Source organism: Asparagus officinalis, chromosome 8, assembly GCF_001876935.1.
Source record: "Asparagus officinalis chromosome 8, Aspof.V1, whole genome shotgun sequence".
Lineage (NCBI taxonomy): Eukaryota > Viridiplantae > Streptophyta > Magnoliopsida > Asparagales > Asparagaceae > Asparagus > Asparagus officinalis.
This window is the reverse complement of record NC_033801.1, coordinates 128180050-128201465: the sequence shown is the minus strand read 5'-3', so window position 1 is coordinate 128201465 and position 21416 is coordinate 128180050. Positions and strand designations below refer to the sequence as shown.

The following is a 21416-nucleotide window of genomic DNA, read 5'->3' as shown; positions in this document are numbered from 1 at the left end:
TCCGTATGAAAGCGATAGGTCGTGGCTCAGATCCGTAGCTTCTGATGTGATCCGCGGTGCATGTTCTCTAACAAATGTTATTGGTGTACTCCCGGATACAACGTCAAATATTTGTTAGCGGGTGGTGCTATAGGGACCCCAAAACATGAGACCCTACGTGAGACATGTGAGGTGTCGGCTCCTTGTCCCGTGATGCACTGTGCATCACCGGGAGCCGACACCTCACCTGTCCCACGTAGGCCCAATAATTTTGGATCCCTAAATTATTTTTCTTTGTTGGCCAATACCAAATCTTTTGACTTGCAACAAGAGACATCTAATAAGGAACCGTGATAGATGCTCACGAGTCGGAACCGTGACAGATGCTCACGAGTCAGAGCCCTGTCGGTGAACGTTAGCGTTCGCTTCGCAACAAAGGTATGCACACGTGTCCTGATCCCCCTCGTCTCCTCGCAACTTAATATAACGCGCTTTCTTATGATCTCTTTCTTCCTATTAACTGCGCGCTTCAAAGATCGAGTTTTTGGGGATTTTTTTTTTTGGGTTCATCGGCTCCCAAAAGAAAAAAGGTAAGCGCTAGGGTTTCTCAAAATTCCCCGCTATATTTCTGTTGAATTTCATGCTAAATCGCGATTCCGCTGTCTAGGTTTTGTAGTTAGTTAAATTTCTCGATCGATTCCCGTGGAATTAAATTGTTTTGGGCTCTCTAGGGTTCTTTAGTTCCATGTTTGGGACAGATACATGATGCAATGTTTTTAAGAAATTTCCGTGTTAGGATGGGGCTTTAGTCTGAAGAATGCTTGGATTTCGTGCTTGATTTGTTAATTGTAGAGTAATCTGTTGAAAATCTGGGTGAGTAGATAGGATGTTAATTAATTCTTATTTTATATTTGGATTTTGGTTCATCATGTTACGATTGATCAAGAATCATAGTGGTGGTCTCTGAATTCTTTGGCATGTTGATTCTTTGATGGTCAGCAGACATCTAAAATGCAAGTTCGGTCAAATTTTGGCAAAGAATTGATGGCTACCTCATTGATTCTCTCTTGTGGCAATACAAGTTTGATACGTTATGCTTTTTTCCTGGTTCCAAGTTACCATTTTTTGTTAGTATATATTCAATAAGGACATCTCAATAGTTTATATTAGGGGCGCAAACAATAAGACAATGGATAAATTGAAGCATATATTGCTTAGGTTTTTGCCATTTGATATAAATCTGTTTATTAAAACTTTACTGGGTGTGGGTGCAGCAAGCCGCTGTGATGCTGGAGGCAAGTTGTGATGTGATATTCTTCTTTTGCAGTAGTGGCGACGTGGCGTAGCCAGGAATTTTTTTTACCCTGGGCGAAAAAATAACAAAGCAAAAGAAAATTAAACAAACTAAGAGTGCTTTGATTAGATATTGATAAAAAAGACAAAGTTGTATCATACACATTCAAAATATGAGATACACAAGAAACAAAAGTATCTATCTAAGTCGAGCTCTACGAGTATGTCGTGAATCAAACTCCTCTACCATTTCTTCTGTGTCGAGGCTGGAAGTAATTTCTTTTTCAATATAAAGTATCATGTTATTAGCAAGCAATTCATCTCCCATCTTGTTACGCAATGATATTTTTATGAGTTTCATTGCCGAAAATGCTCTTTCCGTGCTTGCAGTCAAAACAGGAAGAGTCAACACGAGCCGAATCAACCTATCAATAAGAGGATACCTTTTGGATTTTCCTTTACTTACCAGCTTTTGGCATAATCTTGAGAGTGTAGTAATATTTTGAAAATCAGGATCACACCGCATATCATGCTCATAATGTTGCAATTGATGCCTCAGCTGATAATTAATCTCCATTTCACTGAAATCTTGGGGATAATATTTCTTCGCAAGCTTGCAAAGGTCATCAACTTTAAATGATTTGAAAGAATCTTTTGGATCCAAAGCAGAGCTAAGACTTAGAAGTTCTACTGCTCTATCGGAGAATCTTTCACTTAACTCCATCACTTGTGTGTTAACAACTTCATATAATATATCAAAGCGATAATGATGCTCAATTGTAATTTCATCACTCTGTTGACAAGAACGACTTGTGCCCTTCACATAACGAGAACTCATATCGAGTATATCAATTTCATGTTTTATACAAAAGGATACTACAGACTATAGAAAATTTTGCCATTTGTGATCATTTTTCAACTCACAGAGAAGAGTTTTTGTGATAGAGATAGAATCCATAACAGTTAAAATATCTTGATCTTTTCTTTGCAGCGATTGACAAAGTACTTCTGTTACTCTCATTATTTCAACCATTAAATGTAAGTTAAAAACAAAGTCAAATGAACCAATTGTAGTAAACCCACCACTAGCTTCTGCACGGATTTTTCTATTCAACCCATTTGCCTTTATAATACCAAGAACTTTCCACACGGGTTTATACAAACCAAGCAAACTACAAGCAGAAGAATAGTGTGAGCCCCAACGGGTAGAAGTAGGTTGTCTCAAAGTAGCCTGCTGATTACCTCCAGTACTTGTTTGTAATTCACCTCTTTCCATCAAATTTTTAACTTCTTCCATTTGTGCAGCTCTTAGTTGTTGATTCCGTTTAGGGGAAACACGAACCAAATTCACAATGCAATTCAACATTTGAAAGAATAACTCAATGCCAGATAATTCGCCTGATGTTGCAACTAGTGCAAGTTGTAAGCAGTGGGCAAAGCAATGAACATAGTATGCATATGGACATTCTTGCAAAAATAAACTTTGTAACCCACTCCATCGCCTCGCATATTGCTAGCCCCATCATAATCTTGTCCTCTTATATTCTGTACAAGCAATCCATTACGATCATAAAGTGAACACATCTTTTTGAGAGTTTGTGCGGTAGTGTCTTCAACCCCTATTACATCAAAAAACCTCTCTCTAATAAAACCATCTGCATCAACAAATCTTAACACAATAGCCATTTGCTCACAATTGGATTCATCTCGAGATTCATCAACTAAAATACAAAACTTAAAGTCACCAATTTCTTCACAAATCTTTTTCCTCACCAAGTCACCCATAATTTTCATAATCTGATTTTGAACTATCGGTGAAGTATAACTGGCATTCCCGAGAGCATTTTCTAAGATAACCTCTGCATCTTGCGCATTAAGAGTTGCACTATACTTGAGCAATTCAATAAAGTTTCCACAATTTGCTGAATCAAGAGATTCATCATGCCCTCGAAGAGCACATCCTTGACATGCTAGCCAACGAATAGCATTAATCGTAGTGACAACACGCAAGCAATTTTCTTTATTTCAGCTTCATCTTGGAAGGTAAAATGTTTCTTAATGTTTGATATGGCTTTTTCAAAGCATCAAGCATTAAAACATTTTTTTGATGTATTGATCCTGTTTCTCCTTCATGCACTCGAAAATGACTATTTTTTCCTCCAGCTCTCTTCCAACTATTAAATCCTTTCGAAGTCCAAGCTTCTTGTTTATGTTGTTGGGAGGAATTGCTCTCAAAAAGAAAACAAGGAAAGCAATAGGCACGGTCAGTTGTTTCAGAATATTCTAACCAAGCATAAGTCTTGAACCAATCATGTCGAAAGCTACGTCCGTCTTCATTTCTTGGATATTCTCGAAGGTGGCATGGCCCTATTGCTATGTAACGACGTCGAACCTCATCTTGTTCTTTATATGGATATTTCTTCATTGCTTGACATAATCCTGGATCATAAGATACGATATCCTTTATCTTTTGAATTTTCGGAGGATGTTGCTCTTCTTCTTTATCATTAACCGTTGGCTCCGTGGGCGGTGCCTCGCCTGAGGCTCCAATAATGTCTTTTTTGGAATAAAATAAAAATAAAGTTTTCATTCCCTTTCTAAACATTTTAGCTTCAAATTTTAATAGATTGTGATTAGGATATTAACTTGATTGCATGCATTAAGAAGCATATTAAAAGATTATAATTAGGATATCAAAATTGCTAATGACTACCTAGATAACCATCAATTTGAAAAGAGATCTCTTCGTTAGTGGCATTTGAGTAAATAGTTGTTGGAATCGTTAGAGCTAGGGTTAGGGGGAGGGTGAGGGAGCTGGAGGAGGCTCAAGAGGGCGTACCAGTCGAGGTGGTTGTTGACGCGACGCTGGGAGGCGAGGAGGACGTTGGCGAGTCGGCGACGACGAGGATTTGGTCGGGGCGGTTGTTGGAGAGCTTGGGATTGGCGTTGAGGCACAAACACAAGGGTCATCTGCCTCCACTTCAGAACGCTGTGAGAGATCGTGTGCTCGCTGAGAGATTGTGAGCTCGATCACGGAGAGAATTGACGAGAATCGGCGAGATGAGAGAGAGGATTAGGGCTTGCTCGGCGAGCTGGCGAGAATCGACGAGATGAGAAAGAGAAATGATGGCGATCAGAGAGATGTATGAGGAGCCGCATCGAGCGGTCGAGGGCGGAGGGCTTGCTCGGCTATTCGGCGAAGCGCTTGGAAGTTGGATCCAAAAGGTCGCGGGTGAGACTGAGAGAGGGTCAGAGACTAGGGGTATTAAAAAAAATTCATTTTCTTGCCCTGGGCAGCTGCCCAGGGCAAGTCCTATACAGCTACGCCCTTGTTTTGCAGTATACCCTTGGTCCTATTTAACGTGTTTTTCTTATGTGATAGTTACATTTCTATTTTAAAAATATGTAAATAGCATTATGACGGCCAGTGACACTTCACTGCACTGTTAACTTGACAAAACATATATTTAAGCTGTAATCAGTTAAAAGATCGGAAGGAAAAGAAATTTAATTTCAGCCAATGTGTATCTTTGTACGTTTTTGGTGGGCTTAAGAGATGTTCATACAGCTTCATAACAGAATGAATAAATTGTATTATGTATTCTGCAACATTCTTGCAATTGGTGTCTGATTTCTATTCTTTGTGTTATGGTTGGGTTTTTTCCATTTGAAATCATGTGTTGATGTTCTCTTGATTTTTTGTAGAGCTACTAATTTCTTTGAAGAAAAATGGGGGGTGGAGACAATCATGATGACGCTAGGGACAGGGGATTTTTCTCTAACTTGGCCCATGGAATGGGTGGTAGTGGTTACCCACCGGGACAATATGGTGGGTATCCCCCACCACCCGGGGCCTATCCACCGCAAGGATATCCTCCTGCTCCGGGGGCTTATCCTCCTTCGCATGGGTATGCACCATCAGGCTATCCACCGTCAGGATACCCACCTTCAGGTTATCCACAAGCTGGTGGATACCCACCTTCAGGATACCCGCCAGCTGGTTATCAACCATCTGGTTACCCATCAGCTCCATCACACCATGGTATGTGCATTATATTACAATATTTCCTTGAATTGGTCGCACTGATCTATTTAGTATGTTTTTTAAGAGGTTGCATGTGTTAAGAAGTCTTAATAATTTTGTGATTTATGTTGATTGTCTGAATTAAGGACCCTATATTTGAGTAGCATGCCTATTTATATGAGTTTACAGAATTGAATACCTTAAATAAAAGAAATCTCACACTCTCTAAAGAAATTTATACATGAACATTAACTAGGATTTGCTTATAGAAGTATTATGGGTTTCAAATTAAATTAAATTCATTGTTGATTCATTATCTCATTAACTGCTAAATGCTATGCACATCCTTTTGCACTTCAATTTGGTGGCATCTTCCAGTATTTTCAAAGGCGTGCGCCTCACTGCGCCTCATGCGCCTTATGATGCGGAGCGGTGACGAAATACCCCACTTCTGATGCAGCAGCATCTTTTGCGCCTCGCGTACATCTTTACTTTGTGTATGGTGCATGTAGTACATATTCTCATATAGTTTTGTTTGTTAACATTTCAATCGAGTCTTTATACTTGATATCCATATTCCAAAAAGCAAAATAAATCCATTAGGCCTTTTTAGTAGCCTTCAATTGAGGACCATTACTAATCCTTTGCTTGGATATTAGTCTTGATTTAACATTTGATTTGAAAATTTATGAATTTTGTTACTATGTTGGGTGTTAGCATTAGAAATTAAGGCATTATATTATGATTTTGTAGTAAGATATTATTTATCATGACATTTTTCATGCGAATTCTTAAAACATGTTCTTTCGCGCTTGATTATATATTTAGAAAAATTATGTGGGCGGTGTGCGCCTCGCATCACTCGGGCGCGCACATCGCGTTGTGCCTTGTGCATGTGCGCATAAAGATGCTTTGCGCCCCGCATTGCGCCTCGCGCATTGATAACACTGGCATCTTCCTAGGCCTCTAGATGACGATTGTGATCTAAGATGAAAAATCAATTCAGAAAAGCTGGCTGGTTGATGATGAACTAATTCATAAGATTCTCATATAAATGGAAAACATGATGTAGTTCATCATTTACATCTTCCTCACTTCCTCGCATTTGAGGAAAATATAGGATCACATTTAAATTTATTTAGTTCATTCCTTCTATCACCGTTAATACCTGTTTTTTTCCTGTTTCGCTTTTGAAAGAAAGACCATAATTTGGGTTATGCATATCTGGGGCCTCGAATATTTATTGCGCTATGTTTTCTTCAGGGCATGGATCCAGCAGCATGGGAGGTATGGCGCCCTTGCTAGCTGGGGGTGCTGCTGCTGCAGCTGCTGCTTATGGGGCCCACCATCTCTCTCACGGGCACCACGGGCACCCCGGGCATGGATATGGCCACCATGGGTATGGATTTGGGCACCATGGTAAGTTTAAGCATCACCACGGAAAATTTAAGCATGGAAAATTTGGAAAGCATGGGATGTTTGGTAAGCACAGGTTTGGAGGAAAGCACAGGTTTGGTGGCAAGTTCAGGAAGTGGAAGTGAAACTAGAAAAAGTTTGATGGGTGGCTTGGTAATGCTGATTAAATTCTTTTGGCCCTCTAGTATATGGGCAGCCTTATTGTTGGTAATGGTCATAGATTTGTGACCTCATAATGGTCTGTGGATTCTGGTTTCCTTGTGCAGTTGCGATTTTTATTTTGAGCTTTGGCAAGATTTGCACTGCTGATTATGGTAATCTTTGAGTTTGCTAGTCATATGATGCGTTATGTAAATTGATATTTGAGATCATATTATTGTCTGTGGATTCTAGTAATTTGATGTTTCCCTGCACTGTTGAATTTTCTGGTGATATTATGTATTCTGTAATGTTGATGTATAATGTTTCTGTGGCATGCTGTTTCTTTGGGTATGTATTCTGTATAGTTGATATCTATTATTGCCGGTGTAGATATATGTTATTGCCGGTGTATGATGTTTCTCTGGGTCACTGAAATTTTCTGGTGATACTATGTATCTCGTAAAGTTGATATTTGCAATCTATTATTGCCTGCGGTTTTAATAATAGCACAGTTCTCTGTGGCTATTGAAAATTTTCTGGCGATCTTATGTATTTTGTGCACAGTTGATATTAACCTTTACCTATGGGTTCTTGTAGTATGATGTTTCTCGGAGCCGATGAATCCTTTTTTAGTGACATGTCTTCTGCAAAGTTGATGCTTGTAATCTATTGTTACCCACAGATTCTAGCAGTGATAACATGCGATGTTAAATTTCGTAATTTGGTTTCTTCGTTTTTTTCGCAGTGTGTTAATGGTATTTTGCTCCTTATCGAAAACTATATAGTGACCGAAATCCACAGCATGTTATATTTTCTCACCTCTATTTGCTGCATATAGAAAGGAAGTCTGAACAATTAAGATTTTGTAGCAATTTACAAATACTGAGCTGTTGCTATGATGAGGCAACATAGACGGAAGCAATACTATGTTATTGATGCCATTCTCAAGGGGGGCACTGAAAAGCCTGGATTTTCTAATGTGCAACAGTAAAGTTTTTGAAGCACGATGATTTACTGCAAGAAACACTGCAAGAAATCGTAATCGTACAATTCAAAAACTGAGTGTCATAGTCAAAATCTTGTGAGATAGTTGCAAGATGATATCTTTATACATTTATAATGGTACAAGAAAGGCGGTGGTGCCATGTAGCTTGTGAACTGAAAACTCAAAAATCATTGAGATCATCAAGGTCATCAGATTCTTCAAAGAGCTTCAAGAATCGTGCTTGATCCTGTTGCCTCTTTCTCTTCTTCCAATATTTATGCAAGGCCAGAGCTCCAGCAACAACTACGGCTGAAACCAATATACCGATGATTACTGCAAGACTAATATTCAGTTTCTTCTCCGCTCTCTCTATGATAGAGCCTGTGAACAACACAATTACGTCAGTCTTATATATCAAGTGTATCTCGAGTTCAGAAATTAAAGCTACACACGAGAAAGATATACAGTACTAGAAAAAAATGACGCGAAGTATATTTGCCTCAAAACTGAAATCATATAGTTAAGAGAGAACAAGAAAGAGCAAATGTTTTGGAGTTGGCCTACGAGAATCTATAGCAGATGACCTGCTTTCAGACAAAACTAATTGTACACCACTAGTCTTCTGATAGATACGCATGTGTAAATACATTTAAGTTATAACATACCATAGTACTTAAAAGATAACATATTTTGGAGGATTTATATAGAACTTCTACTTCCACATCTCTCAGAGAAAAAAAGAAAGAAAGAAAAGCCTTTCTGTCGGCATCAGAGAAGATATTTCTGAAGGGCTAGTTATAGAGCAAGGTACTTTTTTACCAATAATAAAATGATCGTCGTGCTTATTTAAAAGAAAGATTTGGGAGTTATCCCCTTATTCATTAACAATTACAGATGGCACGGAAGTGAAGGTTTGTAAAATAAGAAATTCAATGATACTCACTGATAGTAGACGCGTTGCACTCAGGACATATGAATGTGGCATTTAATTCTTTCTCCTTATAATGCATGTATTTTCCATCAACAAAATCATCAGGGCAAAGCTCCCACTCATCAAATATATCATCAGTTCGGAACTTGTTTATCTCATACAAACCACAGCGCTTGCATTTCTTATCTGGCAGTTCAGTGAGAGGCTGAAAATAAGATACTAGTGCCATTAGTCTCCATACATTTTCAGATCACAGTGCAGCAATAGTCAATGCGTCTAGTAATAATGACTTCCTCCACACATCAAAACCAGGGAATCTTAGTAAAACCTCCAGAAAATGCTTCTAGAAAACTCAAAATGCTACGCAGTTAAACTACTTTTCATGATAACATAGACTAATCTGCCATCTACAGCAGTTTCAAGATTTATGCTAGCAAAACAAAACAGAAATAAAATAAATTAAAATAAAATTTAACAAATCAAGAAGCATTCTCTGGACACGAGTTATGCGTTTGCGGACTGCGTATAAGGCAAGCCAAAACATTCTTAGATATCCAGGGCAGACGAAACATACTAACCTGCCAAGACTCTTCGCCCTTGAAAGTGTACAAAAAAGTTTTCTCCTTCACATCTGGCAAGATTGTCTTATTCTCCCCTTGACAGTAAAAATAAACGGTTGGTTTGGGAGAAATCCACTCATGAGTTTTAAAGATTTCGATTGAACCAAGGGTTACAACTCTTGACGAGAGAACTCCTGCAAGGACAATCTGTTTAAGGGCGAATTTCCTGTGTGAAAAAAGGTATCGAATAATCTAGTAATAAGAAAAGGTGATAAACTAAAGGAAAAGAGTGATTTCATGTAAACGCCTGCATACTGATGCATGCATGATACATAAGGTACAAAGAGATTAAGAGCAATATAGTAATGACAATCTAAGAAGAAATCTTTCCTCTGCACTTTATGCAGCCATGGGAAGGCTGGATTGTTAACAAAGGTTATTACTATAAGAAGAAAGCGTGCAAAAGAAGATAGCGTGATACTCAAGAAACTAAGTAGGGCATGAGCCCCGGCAAAAACAAGAGCAAGTTTCTCACTAAAATGACTAGTATTATGAAGGGGGGGAAAAGGCTGATCTGATGAATTTCTGGGGGTGACAAAAACTATCAGCTTGTGATGGATCTTGAAGCGACTAGGTGATGGTCGACTTGTCACTGGAAAACTACATAGACACATGACGAATAAGGGCAGCGTTAAGGGATCAGAAATACCACAAAACGTGAGAGAATGTTCCATCAAAGGGAACTCAAAAGTTGCACGAAAAACAATGAGAAGCGTAAACCCACAATTAGCTCACTAATTAGTCAAGATGAGAACGCAATATCGGAATAAAGGAAGTATGGTTCAAGATCCCGCCGCCAGAGCCATCTTACCGAATTTAAAAAAAGAAACTAGGGATTAGGAGCCAATTAATCCTCCGCAATACACGAACGAAGAGAAACTCTCACGATAAGAAGTGACCGAGAGTTATCCTAAGTGCCTATTAATCCTCTGCAATATATGGGCGATTTCAAAACCCGGGCAGCTATGAGCAAATTGAGAGCTAATTAAAAAAATCTGGGTGAGACAGGCAGGACATTGGTTCGATGAATGATCAATGAACACATATGAGAGTTTTCCGTAATAAATTGTCCGTGAAAAAAGAAAATACCGAGGAACGGAACACTCAGTACAATCTCATATACACGTTAACCTTTCAAAATAATTGACAAAACAAACAGCATCGTTCAATATTCAGCGAGGCATTTCATCAAACACATTGTGGGCATTATATAGAAACCTTAAAAAAAACAATACCGGGGAACGAAGAGAAGAGGATGCTGAAGACTGCGAGGAGGCGAGAGATCAAGCGCGGTGAGTGTCGAGATCTGCTCATTTTGATCGGAGTCCGGGCACTTGACGGGTTTTCGATCGGGAGATTTTGGGTGGGGCCCGCTGGCGACGGGAGAAAAACAATAGATGATAAATAAATAAATAAATATAAGTATTTTAATGTTGGCCAAAACGCTCCCGGAGCATGCAAACAAATGGGAGATATCGTCCACTACGGTCTCCGGGGGCTCATCAGAGATCCTTTCCAACTAGACCAAAGGTACTCATATTTTAGTATTGTTATTGTTATTATTATTTTATAGTGATATTTATTTTGAAGAAAATAACAAGAAGTGCAATTCATAATTCAAATTATATTTTATCTTAAATTTATACGTAAACCATGTTTGAGTTTTTTTCCCACTAGATAAAACTCTAGTAGTTGCAAATTACTGGCATGAGGGTCAAGTGGGATAAGCTAAGTTCACGAGGGATTTGTGAGACCCCCATAGTTCAGGGGGGTTAAGTGAATAAAATAAAGTTTGAGGGTTCATGTGCACTACTCCCTAATGTTCAAGGGGCTTCTGTGAAATTAACCCTATTTTTTCCCGCATCCAGTCAAAATTTTTACTAAAAACTCAAAAATATTCTTAAAAACTTATACTCAAGACACATTATTCACTATGTCAATATTTAGATATATATATATAGGATACAATACACACACCTTAAAGGAGCGGCAAATAGTTTATATTTAAATAGACTGAAATTATAAAGTATAAATATTTGAAATGTATGTACCGAAAGGAACTGAAATTTTTGTGCAAACGAGAAAAATGTAAAAGACTAGTTCAAGCATACCGATAGATCAACCCACATGTTCAATTTATGTATAGTTTCCAATTTTCTCCTCATTGATTTTACTGAATTAATTATAAATTTTTATTTCATTACTTATTTATTTCATATAGGATACCTACCGTTGCCAGCAGGCGCGTAACGGTTATCAGCTGCCAACCATTACCCGCGTTCAGATGCTCCTGCGGACCACGTTACCGCCTCCCAGCTCCCCAAACCCGCGTCCTCTCTCCCAATTTGTCGCTGTCTCCAACGTTCTCGATTTTAATCGCGAATTCTGCGGCGGAATTCAATCCCCAAAGGAACCCAGTTCTCTTTCTCCTTCGGCCTCTTTGCCCTTCATCCTCCCCCCTCTCTCTCACCCGCCATTGAATTCGAGGGAGGAGAGAGAGAGAAACCCTAGAAGCGACGATCAATGGATCTCAAAGGTCGATTCTTGCTCCAGGTGCTTGTCTTTGTGCTAGCGGCTGGCCTCGCCGCCTCGACCGCCTTCATCTCAGGTGACGATTTGAAAACGATAGTTTGTTTTTGGGGGGCGTTTTGTAATTTCTGTTTTGTTTGTAATCGTTTCGGTTTTGTTGTTCTAGATGCTGCGCTCCAAGCTCAGAGATCTACCGGCCGGAATCTCCTGCAGACGAGAAAATGTAGGAAAAGCTGGCATTTTGTTTCTGTTCTTTGAGGGAAAAATCGAATCTTTTGATTGCTTTTGGTTGATTTGCCCTTTCCTGGATGCGCGTTTGATTTTTATTGAAATACATTATTGAATTAGCAAATGTTGGGAGGTGTTGGATAAGTCGATATGCCGATATTTTATTCAAATTAATGTTTGAGGGCAGAAAATCGTGATTATGTGGATATTTTGTAAATTTTTTGTGAAACTTGCTGGAACTTATATAATTTGGATAAGGGAATTTTGATTACTTACTAATAATATTTGCCGTGAATTCTATTTATTGATGTTAACCAAGTTAGAATGGTTTTGTTTCATTTGGTAAGTTACTAGAAGAAAAAAAATAAATAAAATTACACAGTAGAGTTCTTCATAGAAAGGTATAAATTTGATTGGTTTTCTCAATTGTCCCTCCTCAAGTTCATTCAGATATTTTTAACATGTACTTAATCTACCTGTTTCATCTAGATAAAGTGAATTGTTTTGATCTCCAATTGTATAATGGTTATAGAATCAAGATGTTAAAGGAAATTATGAGCAGTGTTCATACGGAGTGTCCAGCAACAAGTGACCAAATTTGTCTAGAAATGTAAAACTCTTTACTACTTTGTTTTTTCAATTTTGTGAAGAATCAGAGATCAGTACAAAAAATGTTTTAAAATCCTTGTATCTGTTATCGATCATTCTGTGAAATGTACAAATTAACAATATCCCACAATTGGAAATGCACAACACCTGAATATTATCCACAGATATGTAGTTTCAGAATGATGTTTCAAACAAATTCTTGGCTATACACCATCATTTCCATTAGTCATCTTACCATGTCAAAATAGATAATGTTATATAAAGGCTATGTGAAGTATTATATAACATATACAACAATCTAGTTCATCTAGTTTGTTTTAATATTTTCTTTCTCCATTAATTCATGTCCCTGTTATTTGTGCAGCTTGCTCTGTAAACTTTGAGTTCATGAACTACACAATCATCACAAGCAAATGCAAGGGACCCCTATACCCGGCTAAGCTCTGCTGCGACGCTCTCAAAGACTTTGCATGCCCTTATGCAGATGAGATCAACGATGTCACAAATGAATGTGCCTCGACTATGTTCAGTTACATAAACCTTTATGGTAAATATCCTCCTGGCCTCTTTGCTAGCGAGTGCAAAGAAGATAAAATAGGGCTTGTTTGTCCTGCTGAGTCTCCAAAGGCGGCTCAGGATGCTGATGCCAGTGGTGCTTATGTTACAAGGATGATCTTTCCTCAGATTGGTCTTGTATCGGCGCTTGTTCTAGGGTTTCTTTTCTCTTGAAGATTGCTTGCAAATGGATAATCATTTGATGGGTGACTTGACATTTCAATGTGTATATGTATTGTGCTGAAACAATTATTTGGCAATGAAATTTATTTTCAGATTTGATTTTTTTGGCTCATGACTAGTCATTTTTTATACATAACATTTGATGCTTAACCTGACATAGTGAGAGTTGCAAATCAGCTGTAGACACTATCTTGTAAAATGCACAATGGGTTTCTTCATCATATCCATTTTACTTGACTGCAACCATAGATACGATGCATTGTCAAGTTTTTATGACTACAAATAATTTAGCATCACTATTTTCCTGATAATATTTTCAGTATGCACATGCAGTTGCTAACACACTGTACTGGATAAATCTGAGTGCATAACAAACACATCACATGTTGTTTTAAAGGTATTCCTCAAAAATATAAAATGTATATATCGAAAGTTTGCCACATCAATATAGAAAATTGTACGCCCAAAGGATGTCAACAGTTGGATCTGGGCAGGAACCTCAAATCTAATGATACAATGGTTGACATCATTTGGGTGCACATTTAATGTCATGGACCCCGGTACATTCATACTTTTCCCAATAGAGGATCCTCCTTCCTCAGTCTAAGTTTCCATTATTCATGCCTCATTTTTCTTGAGTTTAATCAATAATGAATTTATTGGACAATTGAATAATAAAACTCATTCTGTTGAAAATAAATAAGCTTGAACTCTGCACGATAGAGATACATAACTCGCGGTGAGGCTACATTAATAATAAGCCATAATTTCTTCAGACAGTTTAATCTAAAAGAATTTAGAATGAATCACATAGGTTGAGGACAGAACCCTATCTATTATATGTACTATTATACATTGGTTATATCGAACTTCATTAATTTCCCCTCCTTAGTTTATGGCAGTGAGAGGAACTCTGGAGGGAGACTCGAATGCTCCAGAAAATTGTTTTGCTTCCCCATGTGCTTGCTTTGAAGCGGAAGGGTTCAGTTCCCAGAATGACTTTAGCAACTCCTCAAATGCTGGAGTTCTTAGCTCTTCAATAGCCGATGTGCTCGGTAAATTAATAGACCTTCTTTTGGGAGTTGAACAAGATGGTTCATCCACCTGAAAAAAATTTGATTTAAAGAAACCAACAAGAGCAGAAAATGTTAGATATTGAAACTTCTCATCACAACTTGCGAAGATTATGCAATGTGCTTACCCTATATTCTACTTCGAGACATTTTTCTGCATTTTCTGAGATATCGGTGATCTTGTGATGATGCCCACTCTTTAAGTCTCTCAGTTCCACGCGACAGGGAACAATCATGGAATCAATATTGCCATGTGCATCTCGGTCGAGTTGTGTACAACCTGAAGGAAAAATGTTCTCACGTCATGAAATTACTTGTACTAAAAAGATTTTACGAATAAAGATTGGGGTAGAACTCACGTTCAATAGAGGAAAGGATTTCCTTGTTTGCAATATCGACATCATCTAGAGCAGTAGAGGCAACAGAAGACAGCTTAGAACGCAGTTGCCGATTGGTTTCAATTTCAGTCCTGCACATGATGAATAAATACTATTCAGCTCTGTCTGAAAAACTTGAGTATAGCAATTATCTGCCAGATTGTCAGCCAAAAATAGATAGTTTACCTAACAATAGAATCAATTTGTGCTACATATCCTTCTCCAAGTTCAAGCAGAGAATCTTGAGCAGTTCTCCATAGATCCGCACAAGTTGTGGTCTTTGCCATACTGCAAATTTCATAAGAATAAATTTGTTTTAGTACCATTAAATAGTTAAAATTTAACCTTGACATCTGTCAATTCTTACCATTGTTGAAGATTTTTTTCTAGGTTTTGTTTTCCAGTTTCTACCGAGGCAGTGTCCTCAAGGTAGTGGCTCTCAGTTTCTTCCATGTATGTTGTCCATTCTTTTCTTACCGCAGAAGTGAATTCGGAGGCAGTGCTCATCTCTGACTGTAGATTAGTGGCTCTATCAGCAGCACTTAGGTGTAGATTAGTGACTGCCTCTTGAACCTAAACATGGACAATTTCAAATTAGCTTGACATATAGGAGTTCAAATTAGTTATTTTGTTGACTTCATATTCAGTTAGTATGCTCACCATTTCAAATTACCTCTGCCATATAGAAGTCCAGATTAACTAGCAAACTTCCTTAGATTTGATGTCTTTTGTTGACTTAATATTCAACTACTATATATTTTGTTGACTTAATAATAGTCAATTCCTATATATTTTGTTGACTTAATATTCAATTACTATATGATGCTCCCCGATTCAAATTAGCTTGCCATATTGAAGTTCAAATTAACAAGCAAACTTCCTTAGATTTGATATATTTTTTGTTGACTTAATATTCAATTGCTATATTATGCTCAACAATGCAAATTAGCTTGCCATATAGAAGTTCAATTAATTAGCAAGCTTAGATTTGATGTAATTTGTTAACTTCATATTCAATTACTATATTATGCTCACCACTTCTTTCTTTCTTGCTCTTGAACTGGCCAGCATCTCTGCTATATATTTTGTTGACTTATATTCAATTACTATATGATGCTCCCCGATTCAAATTAGCTTGCCTTATAGAAGTTCAAATTAACAAGCAAACTTCCTTAGATTTGATATATTTTTTGTTGACTTAATATTCAATTGCTATATTATGCTCAACGATGCAAATTAGCTTGCCATATAGAAGTTCAATTAATTAGCAAGCTTAGATTTGATGTAATTTGTTAACTTCATATTCAATTACTATATTATGCTCACCACTTCTTTCTTTCTTGCTCTTGAACTGGCCAGCATCTCTGCTATATATTTTGTTGACTTATATTCAATTACTATATGATGCTCCCCGATTCAAATTAGCTTGCCTTATAGAAGTTCAAATTAACAAGCAAACTTCCTTAGATTTGATATATTTTTTGTTGACTTAATATTCAATTGCTATATTATGCTCAACGATGCAAATTAGCTTGCCATATAGAAGTTCAATTAATTAGCAAGCTTAGATTTGATGTAATTTGTTAACTTCATATTCAATTACTATATTATGCTCACCACTTCTTTCTTCCTGGCTCTTGAACTGGCCAGCATCTCTGCTACCTTTTCTAGCAACTGCCTTTCCTCATTAGCAGCAGTTTCCTACAAATACAACAGAATGAGATGTAAAAATAGTGTAAGATTAGGTATTATGTATCCTAAAAGGTATATTACGGTAAAAGAGTCACCTCAAACTTTATCTCAAGCTCACAAAGCTGCTGCTCCTGTAAATTCTGTGATTCTTCCATAATCTTACTTACTTTTGATGCATGGACATCCAAAGTTTGGAAGAAACTAGTAGTCATCTTCGAGATGGACCGCGTTGTCTCCACTGTTCTTAGGTGTCCCTGTTGTTTATGAGAGTAGATTAAAAAAAAAACTCAACAACAATAAACAGAAAGATTATTATTATTATTATTATTTAACTCATTGATGCTAACCACTCGTTGCTGCTGTACAAATGCTGCTAGTTTGTCCTCTTGATTGGCTAGACTGCACTGAAGCGCATCAAGCAACTGACTAGCCTCAAATGCAATACCTTTGAAACTCTGTCCGAGGTTAGAAAAAGGATCAACATCTAACAGTTATAGTTCAAAAACTTCATTTCAAAAGGAGAAGGGCGAAATAGTAAACACCCACCTTCTCAAGATTAGAATAGTGGATCACTGCTTGTGAGTTCAGATTCTCTAAGGTTGATTGAGAATTCACATTGAGTTGCTCAGCTAGATCATCTAGTGCTCTGATTCCAGAACCATACATGTCTTTAAGCGCTCCCATTCGCCCACAAATTTGTTCTGCAGCCTGTACAGGATAAGAAAAGAATAAAAAATTAGGGTTCAAAAATCTCTATCTCCCACAAATTTGAAGTCTCACAGAATACCTCAGCCTTTCTGGTAACAAAAGATTGCATCTCCTCTTCCATTTCTTTCAACTGGTTCGATTGTTGAGTCACAGAGGCTGAGACAGTCTTATGCAAGAGTTCCAACTGCTCAGATAACTGAGCGCGAAATCTTTGTACCAAAGCTCTGTTTCCATCTTCTATAGTATCTTTTCGTTCTGAAAGCCAAACCGAGATGAAGCTGTTAATAAAAGAGAGCAATATATTTGTATTATTTTGAAGCGACAAGTTCCAGAAGATGCACTGACCAATTTTAGAAAATAAGCCAGACACATCGGCAACTGCATTTTCTAGCTCAGATCGGAGCTCATGAGCACGCTGAACAATTGCTTTCTCTGATTTCTGGAGATTAGTTATCAAATATTCCTTTTCTCTGATAGTTGAGTTAGCTTGATTGTATCTTTGTTCAAGATCAGATAATGTGTGTTCGGTGTCTCCCAATTTCCTCTGTAGATAGCATATGTTAAATTTCAACTTCATTCAAGGGCTTTAGCAGACAAAGGTAAATGTTAACGTGCTTACCCTAGTCTTTTCAAGTTTATCATTTAGATCTGCATTCTTGTGTTTCTCGGAATCATTGAGATCCTGAAGCTCAACAAATTTCTGTCCCAAAAGATGGTTTACATTTAGAAATCTCGGTGACTAATAATACTATCCAGTTCAATAGATCAGAAAACTACCTTGTCCTTGAATTCCATTTCAAGCTCCAATCTCTCCAGTTTCTCGCTCATGGCCTAAGAAAGTGAAATAGATGTCTGCTTAATAGGTAAATTCAAGGTATGTTACGTGTATTTGTGTATGCGTGTAACTGTTTTCGTGTGTCAGATAAATTTACTACAATACTTATTAGGGTAAAGAGATAAAGTTACTTACCTTTTTCTCAGATTCATCGTGAAGATACCGTTCCCTTGGAATATATACACCATTCTTCTCCCTCGCAGCATACACCTCTGGTTTGAGAAAATTTTACACCCTACATTAATGTCATCTTCTACCATATAGATACAATGATGAAGTTTAAACTAGGATGAAGTTAGAACCTTGTTTAAGCCGGTCAATTTCAGAGTACAAATCCTTGATGAGTGCAGATTTCATCATTTTCTGGTTAACCTGGAAAAGTACAGGAAAAAAACGTTAGTTCTAAGCGAAGCCTAGGAATATTTCCTTTTCAACCTTTAACCAGCTCGAAGCACATTAATTCACCTCTGGCTTATTCTTGATATTCTTTGCGCGGTGTGCATAATCTAGAGTGCTCAGTGTCTCTTCCAAACAATGAACTGAAGGGGATATGGTGGCTATGATGCAAGTCTTTGTTTTCCCTCCTAAAGAATCCCTTAATAACCTTGTCAATTTGCTATCTCTGGAATACAAACGAAGATACATACAAAATTAAGCCAAATCATCATATAAATTTCAGGAATAATTGGAAATTAATCAGTAATCAAAGGACCTGTATGGGATGTGGCCAGAATGCTCAACAAGAGCATTTATAACACGACCAAGAGTGAGCAAGCTTTTATTGATCTCTCCAGCTTCCCTTGCTCTTCCCTGAAATAATAAAAGTCATACACATCCCACCCAAATTATCATCTCTTTGAAAATTAAACGGGTAAATCTACTCACATCTCTAGCCCCGGATCTCAAAATGTTTTCAGACCCAGCAAGATCAACAAGATTAAGTTTCCCAGATTTGATCATCTCTTCACCCTCCGGAGTGCACTCTTTTATATGGATTGTAATCGAAAAAATGGAGTGAGACCTGCTACTTTGTTTGTTCAGCAGAGTTTCAGCCGTACGCCTCTTTGAAGAACCTTTATCCAATATCTTATATATTTCATTCGCAGTAGTAACTATCTCCTCTTCAAGGCCTCTCACAAAAACTCCCCCTTTTCCGTCTTCCATTAATGCTATAGGCTTCTTTGACTTGTCCTCTGAGAATTTCGATTCTTCAGGAGCCAAAAGATCAGTTATCTCCTCATTGTATAGCTCGAGAAATGTGACTTTCATGCTGTATTCAGCACTCTGAGCCTCGAGTATCTCAAAGATTTGTCGAACTGATCTTGGAATAACACCAGCATCTTCAGGAAATTCTCCATTCTACAATGAAAATCCAGAACGCATTAAGGTAAAATATAATAGAGTTCTATGAATTCAACTAATAACGATATGATCACTGGGCTTACTTTCGCCAATCTCCCTCCTTCCATAGTGTAAGTTTTTCCTGTGCCAGTTTGGCCATAGGCAAATATAGTGCAATTGTAACCCTCTAAAACCTCATTAACAATAGGGGCGACAGCGTGATCAAATAAGTCCTTTTGTTGGGATGTCGGCCCAAAAACCTGTTTAAGATTTTTGGAAACATTAGTTATTACACAAGCCAGTCAAATATTATAGCTTAGTAGTAATAAAAAAAAGAGTAAAATTAGGATATTTGTAAGAAACGGATCTAAATAAGACCTTGTCGAAGGCAAAGGTTCTATCGATCTGTTTATGACCAATGTTCTGAATGGCGGAGATTTCTCTCCTGTTCTCGTGGCAAGATATGACCACGGGAGTGTTCACCTTTATCTCTTCCTCGCTTAAAGGCCTGATATTATTTGAAATAGCACAGGAAATTAGTCTCGAAAACTGAAAGCACCGATTCTAGCTATTTTAGGCGTCGGGAAATTGCTCTTCTTTCCATTACAATGATCTAATTGGCATTCAAATTAAGAAAAGAAAGCCAGAGGATAAGGAAACTGTAGGACTCCTTTTTCCTTGATATCATCGCTCAAATCTTTCAACTTTCTCAAATGTGATTAATCCAAAACCTTTTCCTCTTTAGCTCACTTAACTTAATAAATCCTGAACTTAGACCTAAAGCTAACATATTGCCAAAATTAAACCATGAAAGATATTTTAAAAAGAAAACAAAACAAAATTACCTGCATCTCAGCAAAACTTGTATATTAACCCCCTTCTCTCGATCATGCCTGCTCCCAGAACTCCCGCTGCTATCGCTCGATCTCGAATCTCTCGCCGCTCTATCACTCGACTTCGGCGTGTGAAACGGCGACAAAGAGTTCATTCCCCCTCCTCTCCTCTGAAAACCCTCCATGTTCGAATACGAGAACAGATACAAGAGCCCCTTCTCCTGCAAAATAAAACAAAAATTCACTGAAAAAATGAACCAAAACTCGCACTTTTACCCCAACCCCAAACGCTAAAGGATAAACAAACCCTAGCTTTGCTCGATCGATCCGAGGGCATCATAAAAATCTTTCCTTTTTTGGGGTTTTTTCTTTTTTTACTGTGAATTGTAGAAGACAAGGAGATAGAATTTGGAAACTGCAGATTGGACTTACAGTGATTTGGGAGCTGCCGGCGGCTGCCGACCAACGATGAGTTTTTTTAGGGTTTTAATTCGTCAGTTTTTTTGTAATTAAAGAGCGGAATGCGCAAAGAGAGAGAGGGAGAACGAGCTGATACTTAAAAGACAGCGAAACGGCAGGAGACGGCGTTAAAGAGACGGGGAGTTCCAAAATTTGACGGCGTTTATAGCCGTTGGGATACGAATTCGACCGTTGAAAACTTGGAAAGAGTCGCGCTAATTTTTTTTTTCTTTTGTTTTTATTTTTTTTTTGGATTTTTAATATTTGAGGGGAAAGGGAGATGATGATTATTGAAAGGGAGCGGTTGTTGTTTGAATTTTTAGCTGAATAGATAGGGAGAAGGAATGGAGACTAGTTCTCTTAGGGGGGGTTATTCGTTGGTGTAATTTGGTGTAATTTGGGGTAAATTGTTCCAATGGGGTAATTTTACCCAATGGGATAATTGAGTGGGATAAAGTGGGGTAAAATGGGGTAATGGGACAATTTGAGTGGGACAATTTTAGTATGACATCTTTTTATAATATTATATTTATAGCTCAATTAAATTCAAGTTTAACTTGATATAACATCAAATGATTAAATAAATAATAGTTATAATATAAAAT

At 37.6% G+C, this 21416-nt stretch overlaps 6 protein-coding genes across 7 annotated transcripts; 2 read left to right on the top strand and 4 right to left on the bottom strand.

Annotated features, from left to right (window-relative positions):
- On the top strand, nt 343-7187 carry LOC109821876 (glycine-rich protein A3-like). 2 transcript variants are annotated; one of them, XM_020388033.1, is made up of 3 exons: nt 343-417; nt 4978-5314; nt 6560-7187. In XM_020388033.1, exons 2-3 carry the CDS (start codon nt 5002-5004, stop codon nt 6835-6837), a joined length of 591 nt encoding a protein of 196 aa, XP_020243622.1. In that variant the 5' UTR covers nt 343-417; nt 4978-5001; the 3' UTR covers nt 6838-7187. The 2 variants fall into 2 exon arrangements, with proteins under 2 accessions (XP_020243622.1, XP_020243620.1); XM_020388031.1 differs by lacking the exon at nt 343-417 and adding an exon at nt 486-568 and having other exon boundaries at nt 4976-5314.
- On the bottom strand, nt 1472-2110 carry LOC109821915. Its single transcript, XM_020388072.1, has one exon. It carries the CDS (start codon nt 2108-2110, stop codon nt 1472-1474), a length of 639 nt encoding a protein of 212 aa, XP_020243661.1.
- On the bottom strand, nt 2156-3585 carry LOC109821914 (zinc finger MYM-type protein 1-like). Its single transcript, XM_020388071.1, has 3 exons — nt 3561-3585; nt 2775-3242; nt 2156-2682 (listed from the first exon to the last, which is right to left on the bottom strand). Exons 1-3 carry the CDS (start codon nt 3583-3585, stop codon nt 2156-2158), a joined length of 1020 nt encoding a protein of 339 aa, XP_020243660.1.
- LOC109820204 lies at nt 7765-10913 on the bottom strand. The gene is made up of 4 exons (XM_020386310.1): nt 10625-10913; nt 9348-9523; nt 8782-8974; nt 7765-8219 (listed from the first exon to the last, which is right to left on the bottom strand). The coding sequence occupies exons 1-4, from the start codon at nt 10701-10703 to the stop codon at nt 8020-8022; spliced, it is 648 nt and encodes a 215-aa protein (XP_020241899.1). The 5' UTR covers nt 10704-10913; the 3' UTR covers nt 7765-8019.
- Nucleotides 11653-13605, top strand: LOC109822849 (GPI-anchored protein LLG1-like). The gene is made up of 3 exons (XM_020389110.1): nt 11653-11997; nt 12085-12141; nt 13120-13605. The coding sequence occupies exons 1-3, from the start codon at nt 11913-11915 to the stop codon at nt 13482-13484; spliced, it is 507 nt and encodes a 168-aa protein (XP_020244699.1). The 5' UTR covers nt 11653-11912; the 3' UTR covers nt 13485-13605.
- Nucleotides 14183-20894, bottom strand: LOC109851518 (kinesin-like protein KIN-5A). Its single transcript, XM_020421700.1, has 22 exons — nt 20785-20894; nt 20365-20573; nt 19898-20027; nt 19624-19779; nt 19064-19537; nt 18891-18988; nt 18644-18800; nt 18481-18550; nt 18314-18390; nt 18121-18174; nt 17963-18043; nt 17689-17887; nt 17423-17598; nt 17182-17343; nt 16983-17090; nt 16731-16889; nt 16561-16644; nt 15311-15516; nt 15130-15231; nt 14926-15035; nt 14695-14846; nt 14183-14597 (listed from the first exon to the last, which is right to left on the bottom strand). Exons 2-22 carry the CDS (start codon nt 20535-20537, stop codon nt 14382-14384), a joined length of 3144 nt encoding a protein of 1047 aa, XP_020277289.1. The 5' UTR covers nt 20538-20573; nt 20785-20894; the 3' UTR covers nt 14183-14381.